At 41.6% G+C, this 22,259-nt stretch overlaps 1 protein-coding gene and 1 pseudogene across 1 annotated transcript in view; both read left to right on the forward strand.

Annotated features, from left to right (window-relative positions):
* M1ap (meiosis 1 associated protein) overlaps positions 1-22,259 on the forward strand; it is a 95,302-nt gene that overhangs the window by 48,624 nt on the left and 24,419 nt on the right. The window contains exons 5-7 of the mRNA XM_008824732.2: positions 14,251-14,424; positions 19,378-19,540; positions 20,183-20,324. Coding sequence (XP_008822954.1) covers positions 14,251-14,424; positions 19,378-19,540; positions 20,183-20,324 — 479 coding nt within the window. The remainder of the gene's footprint in view (positions 1-14,250; positions 14,425-19,377; positions 19,541-20,182; positions 20,325-22,259) is intronic.
* On the forward strand, positions 13,020-13,475 carry LOC103727006 (annotated as a pseudogene).

The raw sequence follows: 22,259 nt of genomic DNA on the forward strand, positions 1-22,259 counted from the left end.
TCTTTCTTTCTTTCACTCTCTCTCTCTCTCTCTCTCTCTCTCTCTTTCTTTCTTTCTTTCTTTCTTTTCTTTCTTTCTTTCTTTTCCCCCCTTTGTGACAGGGCCTCATATAGCTCAGGTTGGGCTTGAAATCAGTATGTAGCTAAAGCTGGTCTTACATTCTTAATCCTCCTGCTTTGGTCTCTTATCTTTACCCATGTATTTTTGCCATTTTCAATGTTCTCATTTATTCCTATACATCCAAGATGTTACTTCCTTCAACATAAAGAACTTTGATGTTTCTTAAAACATGTTTCTGGCAGTGGCAATTCTCCTAGTTGCTATGTATCTGAGAATGTCTATTTCACCTTCGTTCTTAAAGGATATTCTTCCCATATATAGAATTATAGCCAAGCATGGTAGCATACATCTTTAATCCCAGGACTCTGGAGACAGAGGCAAGTGACTCTCTGTGAGTCTGAGGCAAGACTGGTCTATGTATGAGTTCCACACCATCCAAGGCTGCATACTGAGACCCTGTCTCAAAAAAAAAAAATTGGAGGGGATCTAAATACTATCAAACTATATTGTATGAAAATCACAAAATTTCAATTAAAAAATTATAGATTGCCTATGTTGGTTCATTAACTTAAAACTATTCCATTGCCTTATAGCCTCCACTGGTTTCTAACTAAAAGTGGCAGCCCTTACATATCTATACAGGATCAGTTTTCTGGCCACTTTTATGAAGTCTATGTTTGTTTTTAGCAGCCTGATAATGACATGACTAAACATGGATTTCTTCTATTTTATCCTGTCAGAAGTTCAATGAGCCCTCTTGAATCTATATACTTTTTTTGAGACAGGACCTTCCTATGTAGGCCTGGATGGCCTGAAACTCACTATATAGACCAGGCTGGCCTCAAATTTATAGAAAAAAGTGTGTACCACCACACCTGGTCAAATCTATATACTTAATCCTTAATCCAATTTGAAATTTTTTCTGCGATTATTTCTTCAAATATTTTTCTGCTATATCCTTTCTCTTCTTATAGGACTCCAGTTACCCATATGTTAAACCTTTTAAAATTGTTTCACAGAGATCTGTGCATGGTAGTATACACCTTTAATCCCAGTACCTGGGAGACTGAAGAAGGAGGACTGCCAAATTCAAGGCTTCCCTGGGCTATATAACAAGACTCTGTCTTAAATAATAATGACAGTAATAACAAAATTAAATAAATAAATTTGTTCCACAGTTTTGTTTATTTGGTTGCTTAGTTGTTATTGTTGTTTTGAGACAGGATCTCTTGTAACCCAGGCTGGCCTTAAACTCTCTATGTAGAAAAGTATGACCTTGAACTTCTGATTCTCCTGCTTCCACCTCCCAAGTGCTGAGATTATAGGCATATACCTATATGGTATATGGTTTAGGTGGTACTGTGGATAGAACCCAGGGCCTTGTGCATGATAGACAAATACTCTACTAACTAAGCTACATCCCTAGCCCCTGTTTGCTTATTTTTATACTTTTCTCTTTCTCTTCCCATAGGTCCCTGTTATCTGTCTTAGGTCATTGGCTTTTTTCCCTTTCATCTTCATTCTGCTTTTAAGCCCATTATGGTGAATATTTGTGCTTAGATATTGTATTTTTTTTGGTCTTTATGAGATAGGGTCTCCTTGTAGCCCCAGCTGACCTAGAACTTGCTATGTAGACCAGGCTGGCCTTGAACTCACAGAGATCCACCTGCCTCTGCCTCCCAAGTGCTGGGATTAAATGCATGTGCCACCAGGACCAGCTAGACGTTGTATTTTTTTAATTCTAAATTCTCCATATATTTCCATTCATTATGAATATACTTTTATTTCCTCATTGAGTATAATTTTAGATATGTTGATATAAAGTCCCAATCAAATATATGAAACATTTTTATCATGTTAGAGTTTGCATTTGTAATTTGTATTTTCCTTTGAGACTGGGTCATAGTTTTCTCTCTCTGCATGCCAAAAATATTTGGATTTTATTTTGTGAATGTTATGTTATAGAGACTCTGGATTCTATTATGTTGCTCTGAAGAGTGGTTTTTGGCTTGGTTTTGTGTTCAGACAATTAACTTTGTTAGCCTCAAACTGCCACCTGTTGGGTCTGTAGTGAGCAAGGACCCAGATGATCTCAGGGCCAGTCTTTAGACCTAAACTCTAAGCTATCTTCAGCTTGTCCTGTACATGTGTACTTCAAGGGTCACCTAGGTGTTGAACTGAGCTTAAGCATCATTCAATTATTTCTGGCTCTGGCTCTTTTTTAATTGATTTTTCTCTTACTTTCTGGAGACCCTATTTTACCTGTCTTCCTCCCCTGGGGAAAAGACAGAGACTTTTTTTAAGCAAAGTTTTAGACTAGAGAGATAAAGTGCTTACTATGCAAGCATGAAGTCTTGAATTCAGTCTCTAGCACTTACATAAAAAAGCCAGACACTGCCAGACGTAGTGGTACACACCTTTAATCCCAGCACTTGGGAGGCAGAGGCAGGCAGATCTCTGTGAGTTCAAGGCCAATCTGGTCTACATAGTGAGTTCCAGGACAGCTGGGGCTACAGGGAGACCCTGTCTCAAAAAAACCAAAAAAAAAAAGCCAGACACTACAACACCTCCTATAGCTCCAGATCTGGGGGGATGGAGACAGAATGATCCCAGGGGCTTGATGGCCAGCCAATCTAGTTAAAACAGTGAGATCCAAGTTAAGGGAAAAACCCTGTCTCAAAAATAAGGTGTCAAGCAATAGATACCTGACATTCATTTCTGGCCTCCACACTCACAAACATGGTCATGAGTTGTCCTCTGACCTTATCATGCACTCCATGACAGGGACATGTGCTCACACACATATACATATATGCATGAACAAATAAAAATAAATGTGACTTCTGTTGTTTTTGTTTGCTTGTTTTTGAGACGGGGTTTCCCTATTAGCCCCACTGGACTGGAATTCACTGTGTAGGCCAGGCTGGCCTCCATCTCACAGAGATCCACCTACCTCTGCCTCCTGAATGAGCTTTGGAACTAAAGGCATGCACCACCACACCTGGTTAAATAAATATAATTTTTTAATATTTCTAAATTTAAATCTTCATCAAGATAAAAAGCACCATAATATCAAAGGAAAATTGAAGAACTAAGAGTAAGTACTGAAATTTATATCACAGGGGGAGCAAAGGCTAATATTGCTCATGTATACACACAATGTTACGACTCGTTTTGGAGAGGAATTTGACAATGTCTTAAAATTTTTTATATGGTTTTTCTGCTTTCGAGTTACCAGTTCCTCTTTTATGAATCCAGTATACTGAAGATACTGTTCGGGGTCCAAAAAATTCCCTGAATTGACCACTCAGACACTGAGACTCAGGAGAACTTAACTGCTTTATTGAAACCGACCAGCCAGGGACTCAGGCAGACTCCAGAGCTACACTACGACCCAGAGCCGTGGAATTGCAGGGTTTTTAAGCACAAAAATCGCAAAGCAGGGGATTTCTATAGAAACCATAAACAGATGTACCAGGAAAGGGTTTGAACAATCTAGGGGATTTCCAGAGTCAGGTGGAAGGCAGCTGTTTCTCAGAGGATGGGGGGGGTGGTCTGAGGGGCACTCTCCTTCAATACTCCTCCAGCAATTCAAAGATACATATACATTCTCAGAATCACATTGTACAGTCTAGGTGTATGGGATAAATGTGTGTGTGTGTGTGTGCGTGTGTGTGTGTGTGTGTGTGTGTGTGTGTATTAGAACTTTGGGGATTTAGAGGCTATTTTAGTTTTTTGTTTTTTGTTTTGTTTCTTCTCAACCTAGCTTCCCAGTAAGTCCTCTCTTTCATGGTTCCTTTTAGATTTTCACCTTGGGGCATATTTTTCTCTTGGGCAAACTAAGGAGGCAAAACTCAGGCCAGTTCAATGGGTAAAGGCACTACACAATTCTGAAACCTGAATTCAATCCCTGGCTCCCAAGGTCAAAGGAGAGAACCACTCTCAAAAGTTGTCCTCTGAACTCCATATGTGTGCAATGGCATGTGCACTCCTGCACACACAGACATACACACACACACACACACTACTCACAATTACGCATATGTCATATACATACAATAGTAAGATTTTTTTAATTTTAAAGATGGAAAACTCCTTGCTCTGTTTTTCTGGGCCGTGCCAGCTGATTTAATGCCTTCCTAGCCCCACTTCCTTCTTCATTTATTTTTCTAGACAATAACCCATTTCCCTATCTTCCTCTCCTACCTATGCAAACACTACCTCCCTGTCAGCTTTTAGATTTTGCATTATAATTTACATTGAACACTTTTTTGGTTTGCATATGTAAATTAATATCTACAGTAAAAAATATTTTTGTTTATGAGACAGGGTCTTATTAGGTGACCCTGTATGGCCTGGTACTAGCTACCTAGCCCATAGCCAAACTCATGGCAATTTTGCCTCAGTCTCCTTAGTGTTATAGGACAGAGTTCATAAAAAAATCACCAACACCACTTTAAGAAAAGTAGCAAGGTAAATTTTAATTTTCGGCCAGCCGGGCTGTCTATCTCGGGAGTAGAAGCAGCCCTGATGATTGTCAGGTCATAGTTTTTATAGGATTACAGAATTATTGTTAATAATCTGTAAATCAATCGGGTTTGTACAACATAGCAGAATTTTGACTCTATTAATTAACAACCAATCATTATACAGACAAGTGATACAGTCATATAACTTGGCACTCAACTTTGTGACATTAAAACTAGCCAACTGCTTTAGCCATAACATGTAAAATAAGACAGTCAAGGTAAATAACTTCTAGGTGGTCATACAATAACAAGATAACAAGGGTGGTCTTATGCCCTGTGTCAGGGCGACCCAGGACAGCAAGCGGGTTACAGAAGCGAAAACAAGCTGGTTAGTCAGATGTATAATGTCTGGAATTAGCACATTTCATAGTTCATGGCTAGGACAATTTTCCAAGGCCCAAGGTTGCTCCCCTTTTCCTTTTGCTGTGGAGCAAAGTTGCTGCTGAAATGGCTCTGAACAAAATGGAGTAACTTAGGGAAGTTTGCTGAGCCAGTTCATTCAGTGCTGGGATTGTGCCACCATGAAGAATTTTTAAATACCTCTAAAATCTAGTGTTTACCAATCCAAATAATGTTTTATTGTTAACTCCTTTTTTTGTGCATGTGAGGGGTGCATGTGCATGTGAAGGCCAGAGGACAGCCCCAGGTATCAGCCTCAGGAATGCCACTGACCTCCTTTGAGACAGGGTCTCTGGTAGGCCCAAAGTTCTCCAATTAGGCTAAACTGGCTGGCCAGCAAGCCCTAGGGATTCTCCTGTCTCTGCTTCCCCAGTGCTGGGATCACAAGTATGCACCACCAGCCCCCAGCATTTTTACATGGATTCTGGGGGTTGACTCAGGTCTTCATGCACCACCAGACCCAGCATTTTCATGCAGATTCTGGGACTTGAACTCAGATCCTTATGCCTGTGAAGCAAACATCTTACCATTCCACAGCCACAAATAATACTTTAAACTTTTGGCATATCTCAATGACTGATAATGGAGATAATGAACCTCTTTTACATATGGACTGTATTTTTTTTTCAATAAAATGAAAAACAAACTATTGAGAACTATAGTTAAAATACATTTTCTTTTTTTTATTTTATGTGTATGAGTGTATTGCCTGCCTGTAGGTAAGTGCACCCATGTCGTGCAATGCCCTTGAAGATCAGAAGAGGCTGTCGATCCCCTGGGACTGGAGTTACAGATAGTTGTTGGCTGCCATGTGGGTGCTGGGATTCAAACCCGGGTCTTCTGCAAGAATAACCAGTGTTCTTAACCACTGAGCCATCTCTCCAGCCCCAAAATATATTTTCTTACAAATTAGATCACACACTTCATTGAAAAGAAATTTTCAGGGGGCTGGAGAGATGTCAGTGGTTAAGAGCACTGACTGCTCTTGCAGAGAACCCAGGTTCTCCCAGCATCACATGGTGGCTAACAACTGTCTGTAACTCCAGTTCCAGGGGAATTCGACATTCCACTCTCTTCTGACCTCCACAGGCATTGCAGGACATGAATGCACTTACATACATGCGAGCAATGCATTCATACACATAAATAAAAATGATAAATAAAACATTTTTTTTAAAGTTTTCAGCACATAAAAACAAAGGATAAAGCCGGGCGTGGTGGCGCACGCCTTTAATCCCAGCACTCGAGAGGCAGAGAGGCAGGTGGATCTCTGAGAGTTCAAGGCCAGCCTGGTCTACAAAGCGAGTTCCAGGCCAGCTGGGGCTATAGGGAGACCCTGTCTCAAAAAGACCAAAAAATAAATAAAAACAAAGGATAATAAATGTCATGCTTTTAGTGTCTAAAGAGTTCACATCTGCCTAGACAGCAAACAGAGAGTTCTATACTCTTTATTCCGAAGAGTTGTGTGGTACTTTAAAATCCACAATGCTTTCAGGTGTCCAGTGTCCTCATTTTATACTCAGATGAACTCTTAGCCTAGGTATCTCTACCATTTCCACCTTACAGACTGAGGAATTAAACTTAGAGAAGAAACTGGCCTGAGGTCACAAAGTAATTAGCAGACTGGCTACAATTTATTTCTTCTGGTCAGTGAAATAGTTGCTGTGCTCCTGTGTTACACTAGACACTGGGTTAGTGCTGGGGGTACAGACATGAATAGGTTCTGTGCTTGGTGCATAACTGGGTATACACCTCTGGCCAAGCTTGGACCTTTCTGTACTGCACCTGCAGCAACTCTTCTCTGAACTGCCCAGGGAAAGAGCAGTCGTGTATCCAAAAGCTAAGCCAAAAGGTTTAACTGTCAGGGAATACTCCTGGGGCAGCTCCTCCCATAGGGAAGTCCCTATTTGTGTTCCCTCAAACCACACAAACAAAAGAAAAAGAAATTCAAGGGCTGGGGAGAAGGCTCAGTGGGTAAAGGTGCTTGTTGCCAAGCCTGATCGCTTGAGTGTGATCCCTCCCTCAAATAAACTTCATAAAAAATTTTCAAGAGAGAGTCATATAAGCCTAGTCTCCTAGCAAAATAGTTCCTCTAAAACTTTTTCTTTCATTGCTTACAAGGAGAAGGAATACTACATTTGAAATTAGATCGAGACCTGTCCCAGAGCTAGGGGAGCTACAATCTGGATGTTTATGTCCTCCCAAAATTAATATGTTGAAACCAAATCACCAACATGATGGGTTTAAGGGTAATGAGGGAGGGTGAAAACTTCATGAGTGGAATTAGTACCTTTACAGATATCCAGGGGAAGACCCTGTAAGAATATGACCATTAAGGAACAAACAAATGGGCACTCACCAAAAGCTGCACTGAATCTTGGACTTCCCATCTTCCAAAACTGTGAGATAAATTTCTGTTGTTTATTTGGTTTGAGTTGGGGTTTTTTGTTTTTATTTTCAACTGGCCTGGAACTTGCTATGGAGACCAGGCTGGTCTCAGTCTCATAGAGATCTGCCCTCCTCTGCCTCCCAAGTGCAGAAATAAAGGCGTGCACTACAATGCCCGGCTTATCTCTGTTGTTCGTAAGTCATCTATCCTATGGTATTTTGTTATAGCAACCCGAATGGACTGAAACAGCCCCACAGCCCCCTGATTGTCAGTGATCCTATAAATCAGCTGTTGTAAACCATTAGCATTTCATTACTTAGCAGTTGTCTTTTTTTTTAAACTCACTTTTGACTGTTCTAACTTGATGGGTAGACAGCCTCTAATGTATCTGAGGCATCAGGGCTGGGAAAAGTGTACCTATTATGAGTGGAGAGAAACTGCCCAAGCTCTGTCCATGGGCCTCCCCTGTCACCATTTGGTCCATTTCTGCACTCACCTCTTCACATTGAGTCTACAGTCCACCACCACCCCTGCCACCTCCTTTCAAAGGGCTTCTCCCTTTTTCAAGGCCCAAGCATGAAAACAAATGTGCTCAGAAAGACAAGCCACAATGTCCCTTTGCTGTGAGGCATTGTGATGATTTAAAGGCAATGGTTGAATGGCTCTGCACAGTTCTTGAGCAAGCTTTGTCTGCTCTGATTACATCTTGAAGGTACTTCTATATTCTGAGTAGATAACACTGTAAGCTGATGCTAACAGACTAAGACATCACTCCACCATCTCTGTCATGATCCTCACTTTTTTTAAGGATCAGAGACCTTTTGAAAAATCTAACAAAAGCTTAGTGCCTGTCCTCTTCCTCTACCCAACCAAAATACATCTGTACACATATAGGTGAAATTGTAGACAATGTCAGAGGATTCTTATTCATGAGTCCCAAGGATGGGCCACATTAGGGTCATTTGGATCTGACCAAATTTGGATCCTCCCCCTTAGACTTTTTATGTCAAGAAAAATAGATCTAATATACACGTAGAATAGCCCACTTCAGTTGTGTAACCCTGTTTTAGGGGTCCTTTTGCAGGGGTCTTCTGAGGGTTACCTGTTTTCAATCATTTGGCTTTCTTGGTTATTCCTATTACTTGGCCCTTCCAGAAAAGCTTGAAGAGCTCAATGAAGGAGGTGACTGCTTGTGGCCACTGGGGAGCAGCATGAGTCCACACACAGAATGTGAATGTGCCCTGCCTCTGCAGCTGCAGCTGCTCAGACACTCAGAGCTACAGTTTCACTCAGGTCACCCTGCTGGTTCATGCTGTCAGGGGTGTCTGTCTTATCCTGACACACAGTACCCTACCTTCTGCTCAATGTGGGATCTGCTCTTAGCATCTAAGAAGGGTGATGTCTCCTTCCCAACCCCCGGCTTTAGTACATTCCATTGTTTGTAATACTGTAATAGGTGCTGGAGTTCTTAGCTATGGTAAGTGGTAGGAGAGGCCAAGGAAAATGACCAAGTCCTACAAGCGTACACACACACACACACACACGAAAGCTAAAATTAAATAGATAGATGATAGATAGATAGATAGATAGATAGATAGATAGATAGATAGATAAGAAAAAAGAAAAGAAAAGCCTATGAAAGCTAATCATTTTCTTGATGAGAGGAAAAGGAATGGAGATGTAGCTCAGCAGTACGCTGTTTGTCTTGCACAAAGCCCTGGGTTGGATCCCCAGCACTGGATAAACGAGGCATGGTGGTGAATGTCTATCATCCAGCACTTGGGAAGTTGAGACAGGAAGATCAGAAGTTCAAGTCCATCCTTGTCTACATATAGAGTTTATGGCTTGGGAAAGAAGAGACCCTGTCATCTCAGTGTGAGAGCCAAGGCCAGAGGAAGGAAGAAGAGGAGAAGGGGGGAGGGGAAGAAACAGTGGTTGGACCTATTGTATGTCATTCTTAAGCATCTCACACTGTACTGCCTCATGATAATTAGGAAATAGGTTATAGTGTCCCCGCCCCACCCCAAACCACACAGCTAATAATATTCAAGGCACAATTTAAGTCTTGGCCTTTCTACTGAATCTCGCTGCTTTTTATAAACTCAGGGAAAGAGGAGAAAACCTTTCAGAAGAACAAATATGATTAATATTGCATAAATGAAACCCATAAATACCCAGTAGGTACTAATTAAAGCCAGATAAGAGAAGATTAATTTAAGCATAACTCCTGGGCAAAGTTCTTAGCCAAATGTTGGAAGAAGTGCAGGCCATGGATTGACAGAGTAATAAAAGTCCTAAGGAAGGAAGGAAGTCATATGACAAGGAGACTAATTTAGCTGAAGCTGAAGAGTTATGGGAAAAGTAACGAGAGCAATTGTTCAGTTCAACAGGCCTTTGCTAAGCTACAGCTCTGGGCAAGGCCCTAAGCTGGGGGATGGGGAAGACCTCAGTGAAAAGAAGCAATTCCTGCCCTTGAAGAGTCTGCATTTAAATGGGGATAATAAAATGTGTTTCCAAATAACAGCAGTGCAAACACAAAATATAAAATGATCTGTGTCCTGAGAGCAGAATACAAAACTGAGGAAACACCCAGTTGGAGAGTAGGTCCAGACATATAGCAGGTGGCACTTGAACTTGGTCTTGTAGAATGGGAAAATAGGACCTCAACAAGTCGCAGTGGGGAGAACTAGCCTGGGCCATCACAGAGGAAGAAAAGGTAGGTAGGTGGTTCTTAAGAATGATAAGTGATACCCAGTAATCCCAAATAAGCAAGTGACAGCAGAAAGACAGCAAAGGAGGGGTGTAAGGAAACCATGTTTCAGAAAAGCAAACTGGGAGTCAAACCTAAGTAGTACTAGAGAGGAAAAGAGCAAGTATGCACAAGGAAATACCCACATCAGTGGCAGAGAAGATGGAACAGAAGTTCTCCCTCTAAAGTGTTCTGCTTTATACATTGGGCTTTAGTATGAATAACATGAGCTTGTTACTGCCTCTGAGACCACAAAACAAAGGCTCAAACCTGAAATGCAACACCTCTGTGGAGACTATAAAAGATTTTCTTCAAAGGAAGAAACTATTCTGTTCTGTGACTCTTGCCAGAATGGATAGGTTAAGGTAGAAACAGTACTGGGGAATGGTGATGAGGAAGACTAGCTGCCTGGCTCATCTGAATAGTGAGGCACAGCGTTTTCCATCATACAGGTGCCGTGTTCAGGATTGGTCTTTCAAAATTGCTTTTGTCAGCACCCTTTCAGGTACATAGCTTCTCAAGCTCAAAACTAATGAACAGGGCTGGAGAGTTGGCTCAGCAGTTAAGAGCACTGAGTGCTCTTGCAGAGGACCTGGGTTCAAGTCCCAGGACCCACATGGTAGCTAATAACTGTCCACAACTCCAGGTCCAGAGAATTTGACACCCTCTTCTGACCTCCTTGGGCATTGCACCACACAGGTGCACTTACATACATGCAGGCAATACACTTATACACATAAAGTAAAAATAAAATTGTTTTTAAAAACCTAATGAACAAGCCAGAATAGTTTAGAGAAAGAACTGTAACAGCCATAATCATCAAGAACAGAGGTGAGGGGCTGGAGAGATGGCTTAGTGGTTATTTCTTCAGCAATAGCTTTGTGTTTCGCATCATAAAACACATTGGAGCAGATGAAAATTCCAGAGGAAATGGTCAAGAATAATGCTGTTTTGGGCAGGTATGGCGGTACTCACCTTTAGCCCCAGCACTAAGGAAGCAGAGGTGGACAGAGCTCTGTGAGTTTGAGGGCAGCCTGGTCTACATAGCAAGTTCTAGGCTAGCTGGGGCTACATAGTGAGACCCTGTCTAGAAAAAAAAAATTAAGTTACTCTTAGTGAACTTTAAAAAATCTAGTGTTATATGCCTGTCCTGATGGCACACGCCTTTGATCCCAGCACTCCGGAGGCAGAAGCAGGCGGATCTCTGTGAGTTCAAGACAGCCTGGTCTACATAGTAAGTTCCAGGCCAGCTGGGGCTACTGGGAAACCCTGTCTCAAAAAGACCAAAAAGATAATAATAATCAGTGTCATGTGTACCTGACAGAATGAATGAAACAGCTAGTGATGAATGAATCTTTATAACTGTCTAGCAGATAGATAGCAGAGTTTTGATCATGCTAACTGACCAGAGAAAATGCACTTGCTCTCCCCTGCCAGCTGCAGGATAAGTCTTTGAATGAGTGTGAGGATAACTCTCCCAGCACCTCCTGTGTTGGAGCCAGTATGTTGGACTGAACCTTCTTTGTTCTTGTGGACAGTTTGCCACCTCTACCAACTTGTCCTCAGGAATGTCGTTCTAGAAATAAACTGCCTAAGGTTCATGAGTCATACACAGAAGTTAATTCATTCGAGCAACTGGCTTTTCTTAGGCCCTTTGTAAACGTATTTCAGAGAGTTTCTCATGGTGAAGTGTGAAAAGTTGGAATCCTCCTGTTTCTTCTCAGCTCTTGCCTCATTTCCTCCACCATGTTTCCTCCACCACATTCTATTTGACTTTCCCTGACGACCTTTACCTGCAGCACCAGAGCTAGAACAGCTTGAGTTCAGAACTACCCTAATAAAGCCTGTTAACCCATCTACCCAACACCACTCATCAGATCTGGAATGGAATCACACTCCATCAGACCACCCCTGCCTCTTTGATGCCAAGTATACTTGTGAGATGATGTGCCAGTGACTAATTCTGTAATCTTATGGTAGTTCATCTTTTTTCTTCTAAATGTTCAGATTCATTTTCAACAGAAGTAATAATTTTAAAAGTTTTTTTACTGTAAATGATACCATAAAGCTGAAATCTCCCTTGTTAACTGTTTAACCTGTGTTGCTACATAATTTTGTTGATTTTTATTGTCTACAATTTTTCAAAAATATTTTATTATTTTTATTTTATGTGTATGAGTGTATTGCCAAATGTATGTGAGTGCACTCGTGTCCTGCAATTCGTGGAGGTCAGAAGAGGGTTTCAGATTCCCCTGGAACAGGAGTTAAGGACAGTTTGTAGCTGCCATGCGGGTGCTAGGAATCGAACCCAGTCCTCTGCAAGAGCAGTCAGTGCTCTTAACCGCTGAGCCATCTCTCCAGCCCCTGTCTACAATATTTTTAAACAGAAATATACAATTAAAACAAAATTTAGGGGAATCTTCAAAATTTGTATTTTTCAAAATTTATAGTTAAAAAAAATAGTTGGGTGTGATGGCTCATGTTTGTGATCCCAGCACTTGAGAGGCAAAGGAGAAGGCTCATCACAAGTACAAGATGTAGTCTACACTGTGACTGTCAAGCCAGCCAGGTTACATATCAAGACCCTGTCTATTTAAAAAAAAAAAAAAAATCGAGCCTGGCCTAGTGGCACACACTTTTAATCCCAGCACTCATTATATAGACCAGACTGGCCTTGAAGTCACAGAGATCTACCTGCCTCTGCCTCCCGAGTGTTGAGATTAAAGGTGTGTGCCACTATTCCTAGCTTTAAAAAAATCTTTTTAGGTGCTTCCGGCAGGCTGGAAGCCAGGCTGGGGTAGGTGAGGGCGATTCCCGTCCAGTCTGTAGGATCGAGCGGGAGTGCCCGCGTTGCCTCTGTAGCCGCAGGCCTCTGTAGCCTGCTTAGCTCAAAATGAACTACGTGCCCTGCACCGCCAGTCTCATCGTGGACATCGACAAAAAAACACTTGGTCCTGCTTCGAAATGGAAGGACACTTACAGGCTTTTTATGAAGCTTTAATCAGTTTGCTAACTTAGTGCTGCATCAGAGAGAGTGGAGCATATTCATGTGGGCAAAAAATATGGTGTTATTCCTTGAGGGATCTTTGTGGTTAGAGGAGAAAACGTGGTCCTACTAGGAGAAATAGACTTGGAAAAGGAAAGTGACACTCCCCTCCAGCAAGTATCTATTGAAGAAGTCCTAGAATAACAAAGGGTAGAAGAGCAGACCAAACTGGAAGCAGAGAAGCTGAAAGTTCAGGCCCTTAAGGACGGGGGCCTCGCCATTCCTCCAGCAGATACTCTAGAGATGAGAATTAAAGTCTCTGCTCAGAACCTGTTACTCTTGGAGAACAAGGGCTGTCACTGAGTGAAAGTGATGTCCTGGTCACCTCACACAGCTGACCAGAGACTGTCAAATTGAAACCGAGATCTTTATTTTTAATTATTTCACATATGCCAACATGAAGAAATCATGAGATTTTGTTTTTTATTTTTTTTTAACAAAATCATTGCATATCTTTCTTTCTTTTTATTTTTGTTTTTGAAACAGTCTCCTTATATAGTCCTGGCTGACCTAGGACTCACTCTGTAGACCAGGATGGCCTCTAAGTTGTGCTATCCTTCGGCCCCTACCTCGAAAGTGATGGGATCACAGGTGTGCCACCACACCCAGCTTCACTGTATAAAGAAATAGTGGCATGAACTCCTCCCACACACAGCAGTGTGGTGCAGGATTCAAGCCTTTACATTGCTTTTCTTATCCCAAATTAGAATTTACAGAGGACATTTCTCCATTGACTTGTAAATAAAGAATGAATCTCAAAAATATTTTTTAAATTAAAAATTAAACACTTGGACTGGAGAGATGGTTCAGTGGTTAAAAGTGCTTGTTTCTCTTGCAGACCTGAGTTTGGTTGCCAGCACCCACTTTGGGCTTCTTGCAATTCCCTGTAACTCTAGTTCTAGGATATCCAATGCCCTCTTTTGGCCTCTATGAGCTACTGAACTCATGTGCACATGCCCCCCCCAACACACACACACACACGCACACACACATACACATAATTTAAAATAAAAATAAATCTAAAAAATAATAAAATAAAAATTAAATACTTTAACTGTCATTTCCCCTTCTTCTGCAGAGAGTTCTATCCTGGGAACTGACATTGACCTTCAGACTGTAGACAACAGTGTTATCAGCATGGAGATTTTCTTCAAAGCCTGGCTACATAACAGTGAAACAGACCAAGAATACATCCATCTTCTTCTTCCTCCACAGAGCTTTCTTCCGTCCTCTAGAGCTAAGGATAATTCAAGTACACAGCCCTGAAAAGATATATTATGTTGACTAAGAATATTCTTGTCTAGGACTAGGACACTAGCCTGGAGAATCATCAGAATACAGAGTATTGAAGGCTTAGGGGTTGGATGAGGATTGGATGAGGCACTCCAGTGATAACATAAGGTATAAAGAGAAACATTCTAAAAGTGACACAACTCAGCCTTGTTAGGCCTGATTAGTTAAAGAGGCAAAGTCCTAGATACCCCAATGATAGAACATCAGTTATACCATAGAAGAATACAATGAATCATACATTTTCTCAATATTCTTATTGTAAATTGATAGTAGTATTGATACTATAAATTTTTTTTGGTCTTTTTGAGACAGGGTCTCCCTGTAGCCCCCACTTGTCTGAGCTCACTATGTAGACCAGGCTGGACTTGAACTCACAGAGATCCACCTGCCTCTGCCACCCAAGTGCTGGAATTAAAGGCCTGCACCACTTTGCCTGGCTTGATACTATAATTTAAAGAATGCTGGTACCTCAATAATAACTCTGTTTGTAACAAGAAGAAGAAGAAGACTAATAACATTAACTAAAGATCTTATCATTAGGTATCAAATTGAGGAAAACTGAAACAACTCAGAGGCAAGTTCTAAGACGGACAACTGGTAGCCCAAGATCATGTTCACAAAGCAATTTAGGTAGCTGTTGGAGCCAAAATATTCACCCAGTGTTCCAGACATGCCAACAAGGCCCAGATATTATTCTGGCTGGTGCCAGATGTACTTACTAGTATACTCAGCCAGACTGAGCTTGGGAAAGGCAACTCCTTATAACCTACCTCCTCAGGAAAAAGACCAAAGTGTGCCGTCTCCTTTAGGGTTTCTTATTGAACAGAATAATGGTAGCAACTATAAAGATCATAGAGGGTTGAGGACTGAACTAGATATGATGCTTTCAAAAGCCCTTTTCCCGGGCTCTGACATGGCATGTTATTTATACCACCTTTGAGGGCTTTTTCTTTTTTTGGGGGGGGAGAGGAATATACTTCATATTTATTAGCATTTGAGTCTTCCAAAGTTGTAGTTCTAGATCCATAAAAGAGTTGCGCAATTAGTGATAAGAAGGTTCTTTTTAAGATTTTCTTATTAAACCAATTTTTATTGAATTTTTATGATTTCCATACAATATAGTTTAATGATATTTAGATCTTCTCCCCTCTCTGAACCTCAACCCACTGCCCCTCCCAATTTATTTTTTAACATTTTATTATTTTATCTTATGTATACGAATATATTGCCTGCATGTGTATAAGTGCACCTGTGTAGTACAGTGCCCATGGAGGGCAGGGGAAGGTGTCAGATTCCCCTGGAACTGGAGTTACAGATGATTGCTAGCCACCATATGGGTGCTGGGAATCAAACCCAGGTCCTCTGCAAGAGCAGCTAGTGCTCTTAACCTCTGAGCCTATAACACACTGTCTTTCCCCCTCCCAGCAGCCACCAGTTGCCAAAAGTTCCCTAGATTGGGTTGGGATTTCTTACCCACTTCCTCATGTCTATGCTGGGATTTTGTCTGGTTTGAGCTTGCATAGGACTTGTGCATGCTGTCATCATTGCTATGAGTTCATATGAGTAAATGACCAGCTATGTGGAAGACTCTTGTTTCCTTGTGGTCATCCACCCCCTCTGACTCTTACAATTTTTCCCCTCCTCTTTTGCATGATCCCTAAGCCTTGGGAGGCAGAGGTTTGAAATAGCTGTCCTATTCAGGGATAAGCACTCTGCAACCTCTTGTTCTCTGCATTAGCCAATTGTGGGTTTCTATGTTAATCACCATCTGCTGCATAAGGAAACATCTCTGGTGAAAGCTGAGAGATGCATTAGTCCTATGTGTAGAGGTTGCATTGAAGACGTGTCACTTAAGGTTAAGTACCTCACAGACACTTATTATCTGCATTTTACTTGTTCTGGAATTCTAGAATAGACTCCATCTGTTGTAAAAAGAAGCTTCGTCAATGAGGAGTGAGGGCTCTTTCTTGACCATTAGCAGTATATTTGAGGTCTCCTTTCTCCATTTGTAGTAGAACTCTGCTATGACCACTGTTTTTTCAGAGTAGGAACAAGCCCTTTGAAGGCATAATTAAATAGTATTATGTATCGCTTCTTTCTAGGGACAGGCATCAGATCTCTCTTCCACCCTCCATTTAAACCTAGGGCCTGGAGGCCAGCAAAATGGTTCATCAGATAAAGGCACTTGCCACCGAGCCTGGTAACCTGAGTTCAATCCTGGGTCACTGGAAGGAAAGAACAGACTCCTCCACATGTGTATGGCAGCATGTGCATGCCTACACACACACATACACACACACACAATAATAAATAAATAAATAAATAAATAAATAAATAAATATTAAAAATTAAATTAAATGAAATGAAAAATAATTAGAAAAACAAAACCTAGAGCCTGGGATGCCTTTGACACCTTAACTTCACTGTGATTCACCTTTCCTTCGCATATAAAATGTCTTTAGGACCTCCTTTCCATTCTGTTCCAAGATGATCATACTAATTGTTCCCTATCCCATCTTCTGGAATTCAGTCATCCATTTTCCTAAGTTAAAGGCAACTGGCAACTTTACACAGAAACTAGTTTATAGTTAAAATTTTTGTGCCTTTCCTTTGCCAAACCTCTGTGTTAACTCCTTTTCTTCCATAATCCCATTTTATCTTCACACACCACCACAAAGAAAATACTATCATTAAATATGTCATCAAATCTGAGATGCTATCAATTATAAGATACACCACTATCTTATACACCATTAAGAATGAAAACATTGTCAATTAAACATAACAGTGCTTTCTTGTCACCATATAGTATTATTTTATCCTTCTTGAGAGTTCTTTTAGGTTAATAATAAGTCCTAAGAGTATCTCCCTGGCTAATGGCAATTGTAAGACAGAGCTAGAGATGTTTGTGTGTAAAAAATGTGTCTTCAAACCAAATATAGTACTATCTTTGTTTTACACATGAGAAAATTGAGACAAAAAAAATTAAACACCTCCCAGGACCTCAGAGAAAATTAATAGCAGAACCAGGATTTGAAGCGAAGCAATTCCAGGTCCCACCTAGAACTGGTGTTCACCTTAGGATCAATTAAACGTAACAGTGCTTTCTTGTACATTTGACCATTCTTAGTTCAGACTATAGTCATCAAACACAGATCTATCTGCTTCCATGGTGATGGGCCCTTATACACCAGTAACCCGCCTAGTGCTAGGCCACACTAAACCAAAGGGCTAGTGCTTCCTTTCTCTCACTAACAGAACTGAGACTCTCAAAGGCCATGAACTCCTAAAGCCAGCCTTGTCTCTATGGCTATCAGAGTTTCTCTGGCTTACACACACACACACACACACACACACACACACACACCAAAGCTTTCAGCATCAGGATCAGAGTCAGAATGTTCATTTCCATCTGGAACCAAGTTTTAGAAGCCTGCAGACCTTCAACATGTATATAAAACTTAGATCCATGTGCAGTCAGTGCTTCTGCTAGGCAGGGCCTCCCTGGAATCCAGATGTTAGACACAGCTGGAATAAAGTCTGAAGAAATTGGGTCTTCTCTAGGGTGATGTAACCCACTATGATTATAAACAATCACAATGAAGATCACACTGTCATTATGTGTTATTTAAAAACTGAGGTGCTGCTACATGTGGATTTCTGAGCATGTGGCTCACTACGTAAAAACAAAGCAAAACCGAACCCCTGAACTATCCTACTGTAGTAGCCTCCTCACAAGTGCTCAACATCTGTATATTTACAAGTTTGCTGTCAGTATTCAAACTAGATTCATAGTTTTTTTGTTGTTTTTGTTTGTTTATTTGTTTTGGTCTTCTTGAGACAGGGTCTCCCTGTAGCCCCAGCTGTCCTGGAACTCACTATGTTGACCAGACTAGCCTCGAACTCACAGAGATCTGCCTACCTCTGCCTCCAGAGTGCTGGGCTCAAAGGCGTGCACCACCATGCCCAACAAGATTCATAGTTTATTTTAAAACTTTGGAACATCAAGGACTCAGGCTTAGAACAACAGAAGGTTATGCCCTATGGCATGTAAAGGTAACTGCTGGAGTAGAAACTTAATACAAAGCCAGATATGATGATGCACACCTGAAATCCCAGTACCAGAAGATAGAGGCAGGTGGATCAGTTCACAATCATCCTTGACTACATAGCAAGTTTGGTGCTAACTTGGCCTACATGAAGCCCAGTCTCAAAAAAATATAAAACAAAATCTTAGTAGAATGCCACATCTTCATGAACAATAGCTCAGCTCGTTACCAATCTAAGCACTCCTGATATCTGTTGTCTATTGCCACAGTTGCGTTCTAAGGCCTTGACAGTCCTATACTCAGATTTCTTTGGGGAATTAAAAATAAGCTATTTTAGGAACTTATTCCTCCCATAGCTCTGAATGTCTCTGGAAGAGCCCACAGAAAAACAATAGCAGTCAGCTGACTGCCTGACTTCTGCTTTCTGGTTCTTCCTTCATCTGACCTACAGTCTTGCTAAAGCCACAGGGAAGCAACAGAGGCAAGATTTCCTTCTGTGATTGATCAAAGGCCTCTGTAGATTTTAGCATTCATTATTAGCTCCCTGCTCCATGGAAGACACATGTTCCCCTAGGATTGGATTATAAACCAGATGACACAACTGGTCAGCCAACCTGGCAGTAAAGCAGCTAAAACTCATGTCAGACCCAGAACATAAGTTAATTGTATAGAGCCTCAGACTACAGGTTGCAGCCCTGCTTTCCCTTCTCAAAACCAAGCTTTCCTTTTCCCACTCCCCTGGCTTCCAGTATCCCTTACTTACCAGGTAGATAAGAACTGGGTAGCAGATGTTGTCTTTTAATGGCATAGCCTGAGGTAACTTGTGACCCACAGCCCCTTCTCCAATGCTGCTTTTATTGTAGTGTGCCTGAAATGTGATCTCCAAGAGCGATTTCTGAGCCCATCCCTGCTTCCTGGTACAGCTGATGGCACATCGAGAATAGATGACCCCAAAGGAGACATCAGCACACTTTACCAGATGGCTTCCCAGTCATCAGCCTCACGTTACAAGCTCCAAGTGATCAAGTATGGTCTGAGGAAACCTCCCTACTCTATGGTGTTCTTACTGACCCCACAACAATGTAGTCCAGAGATTTAGTCAGGCAAAAGGCAGTGCCCAGGGAGCAGTGACAAGCATGTCATGAAAAAAGCAAGGTTGGGCTATTCAGCAAGTGGATGCCAAAGGAGCAGATGGTAGAAGTGCTATAGCAGACTACTGGAAGACCTGGGTAAGAATTAGGAACACAGAAAGTCCCTGCATGAGAAAAGGTATCCAGCCTCAGTGGATGTTTATTGAATGTGTGGTAGGCATCAGTACAGAAATGCAACTTTCAAAGAGCAATGGTACAGGGGATCCACCCAACCCTACCGTTTCTCTAAGCACTAGGATTCCTGCTTCCAGGGGAACCATTTCTCAGGTTGAGCAATGATGGCAAAGGCCACTTTTGTTGCTTTCTAGTTCCTAGCATAGGGCCAGTGAACAGAATGCTGAGCTTTGGAGAGTGTTCTGTGTACCTTCATGCTTGATGCTGGCCACATACTAGATAATTTACACACTCTGATCCACAAGCTTTCACAGTTAGGTCCTAAATCTGAGCCAAATTTAGATGGATGTGGTGAGAGGCTCTAGGTATCACTAAGAAGTCTTTCACTGCCTTTCTTTTCCAGGGCTCTAAACTCTAGTGGGCTCTGTGAGTCATTGACGTATGGACTCCCCTTCATCCTCAGACCTACAAGCTGTTGGCAGCTGGACTGGGATGAGCTGGAGACAAATCAGCAACATTTTCATGCTCTATGTCATAGCCTGCTGGTGAGTGCCCCTGTCTTCAAGCAAGCGTGTTCAAGTAACAGCTAGAGAAAAAGAGCAACTAACTCCTAATCCCAGACCTGCCTCAACCCTCCAGAGGATGCAATACTCTGAAATCTGCAGTAAATATGCTTTGCCTTTATTATACCACACCAAAGGAGATCTTAGCATACTCTACAAGGTGGCTTACCAGCCATCAGCCTCTTATTACAAGTGATCAAGTGTGATGTAAGGGACTCTTCCACTCTATGCAAATGTGTTTTGTATTTTATTTATTAATTTATTGTGTGTTCATGTGCATGTGCATGTTCATGGACATGACATAGCATATGCGGGGCGATCAGAGGACAGCTTGCAGGAATTGGTTCTCTCCTTCCACCATGTAGGTACTGGGAATCAAACTCAGGTCATCAGGCTTGACAGCAAACACTTTAACACAGTGAGTCATCTGGTTGGCCTCAGATGCTATTTTCATTAAGTCTGTTTATGAAGTCCAGAAATTTAGACTATATCTTTAAGCAACAGGTAAAAGTCAATTTCCAGGTAACAGTTACAAACATGGCATGAAAAAGTAAAGTGAGGCCGAGCATGGTGGCACATGCCTGTAGTTCCAGCACTTGGGAGGCAGAGGCAAGCGGATCTCTGTGAGTTCAAGGCCATCCTGGTCTACATAGTGAGTTCCAGGCCAGGTGGCTACAGGGAGACCCTGTCTCAGAAAGAGAAAAATAAATAAATAATAAAAAAATTTAAATGAAATAAATTTAAGTAATCTTTAAAAACAATTAATTTGAGGTTATTCAGCATGTACCCCAAAATAGTTCCTGAAATCAGTCATATAAGGCTAAATTTAAAAATCCCTAAGCTGGGCGTGGTGGCGCATGCCTTTAATCCCAGCACTCGGGAGGCAGAGGCAGGCAGATCTCTGTGAGTTCAAGGCCAGCCTGGTCTACATAGTGAGTTCCAGGACAGCTGGGGCTACAGGGAGACCCTGTCTCAAAAAGACTAAAAAAAAAATCCTTATAAGCTTAATATTTAAGCAGTAACAAAGAATGTTCCATAAACAATGATGTTTTAAAACCTACTATTAGCCAAATTAGTGAGCTCTAGGTTCTGCTACAGTAAACAAAGTTGACAGTGATCAAGGAAGACCTCTGGCCTTCACAGGCACACAGGCACACACACACACACACACACACACACACACACACACACGAGAGGGGGGGAAAGGGAAGGAAGGAGGGAGGGAAGGAGAGAGAGAGAGAGAGAGTCATTTCAATTGAGACCTGTAAGATGAGTGAAGAATTAATTAGTTAAGTGAAGGGTAGAAGGAACGGCACTCTGAGGACAGGGAAAGGCATATGCAAAGTCCCTAAAGCTGAAAAGAGCTGAGAGAAGAATCAAGAACTAAAAGTCACTGGGACTGAATGAAGCAGGAGGGACAAGGGCAAAAACCTCGAGAAATGAGCAGGCGTCAAATCATAGGAAGCTATGAAGGCCCGACTTCAGGCTTGATGAAGGGAAAGAAGTCATGAGAAATTACATTATCTACTTAAAATTTTAATCTCTTACTTGAGTAGAGGTTTGAAATGAATTAACAAAAGCAAGAATGGAAATAAGAAGAGTTGGAGAACATTGCAATAAACTAGGATGGAGACGAAGGTAGCTTAAGCTAAAGTATGGGAAGTCAAGGTAAGAAAACACAGCAGTGGGGCTGGAGACATGGCTCAGCGGTTAAGAGCATTGACTGCTCTTGCAGAGGACCCAGGTTCGATTCCCAGCACCCACATGGTGGCTACGACCCATCCTTAACTCCAGTTCCAGGGGAATCTGAAGCCCTCTCTGACCTCCACAGCAATGCATGACATGGGTGCACTCACATACATGCAGGCAATACACTCATACACATAAAATAAAAGTAATAAATAAAATATTAAAAAA

The sequence above is a fragment of the Nannospalax galili genome, unplaced genomic scaffold, assembly GCF_000622305.1.
Source record: "Nannospalax galili isolate Female #2095 unplaced genomic scaffold, S.galili_v1.0 scaffold389, whole genome shotgun sequence".
In the NCBI taxonomy this organism is placed as follows: Eukaryota; Metazoa; Chordata; class Mammalia; order Rodentia; family Spalacidae; genus Nannospalax; species Nannospalax galili.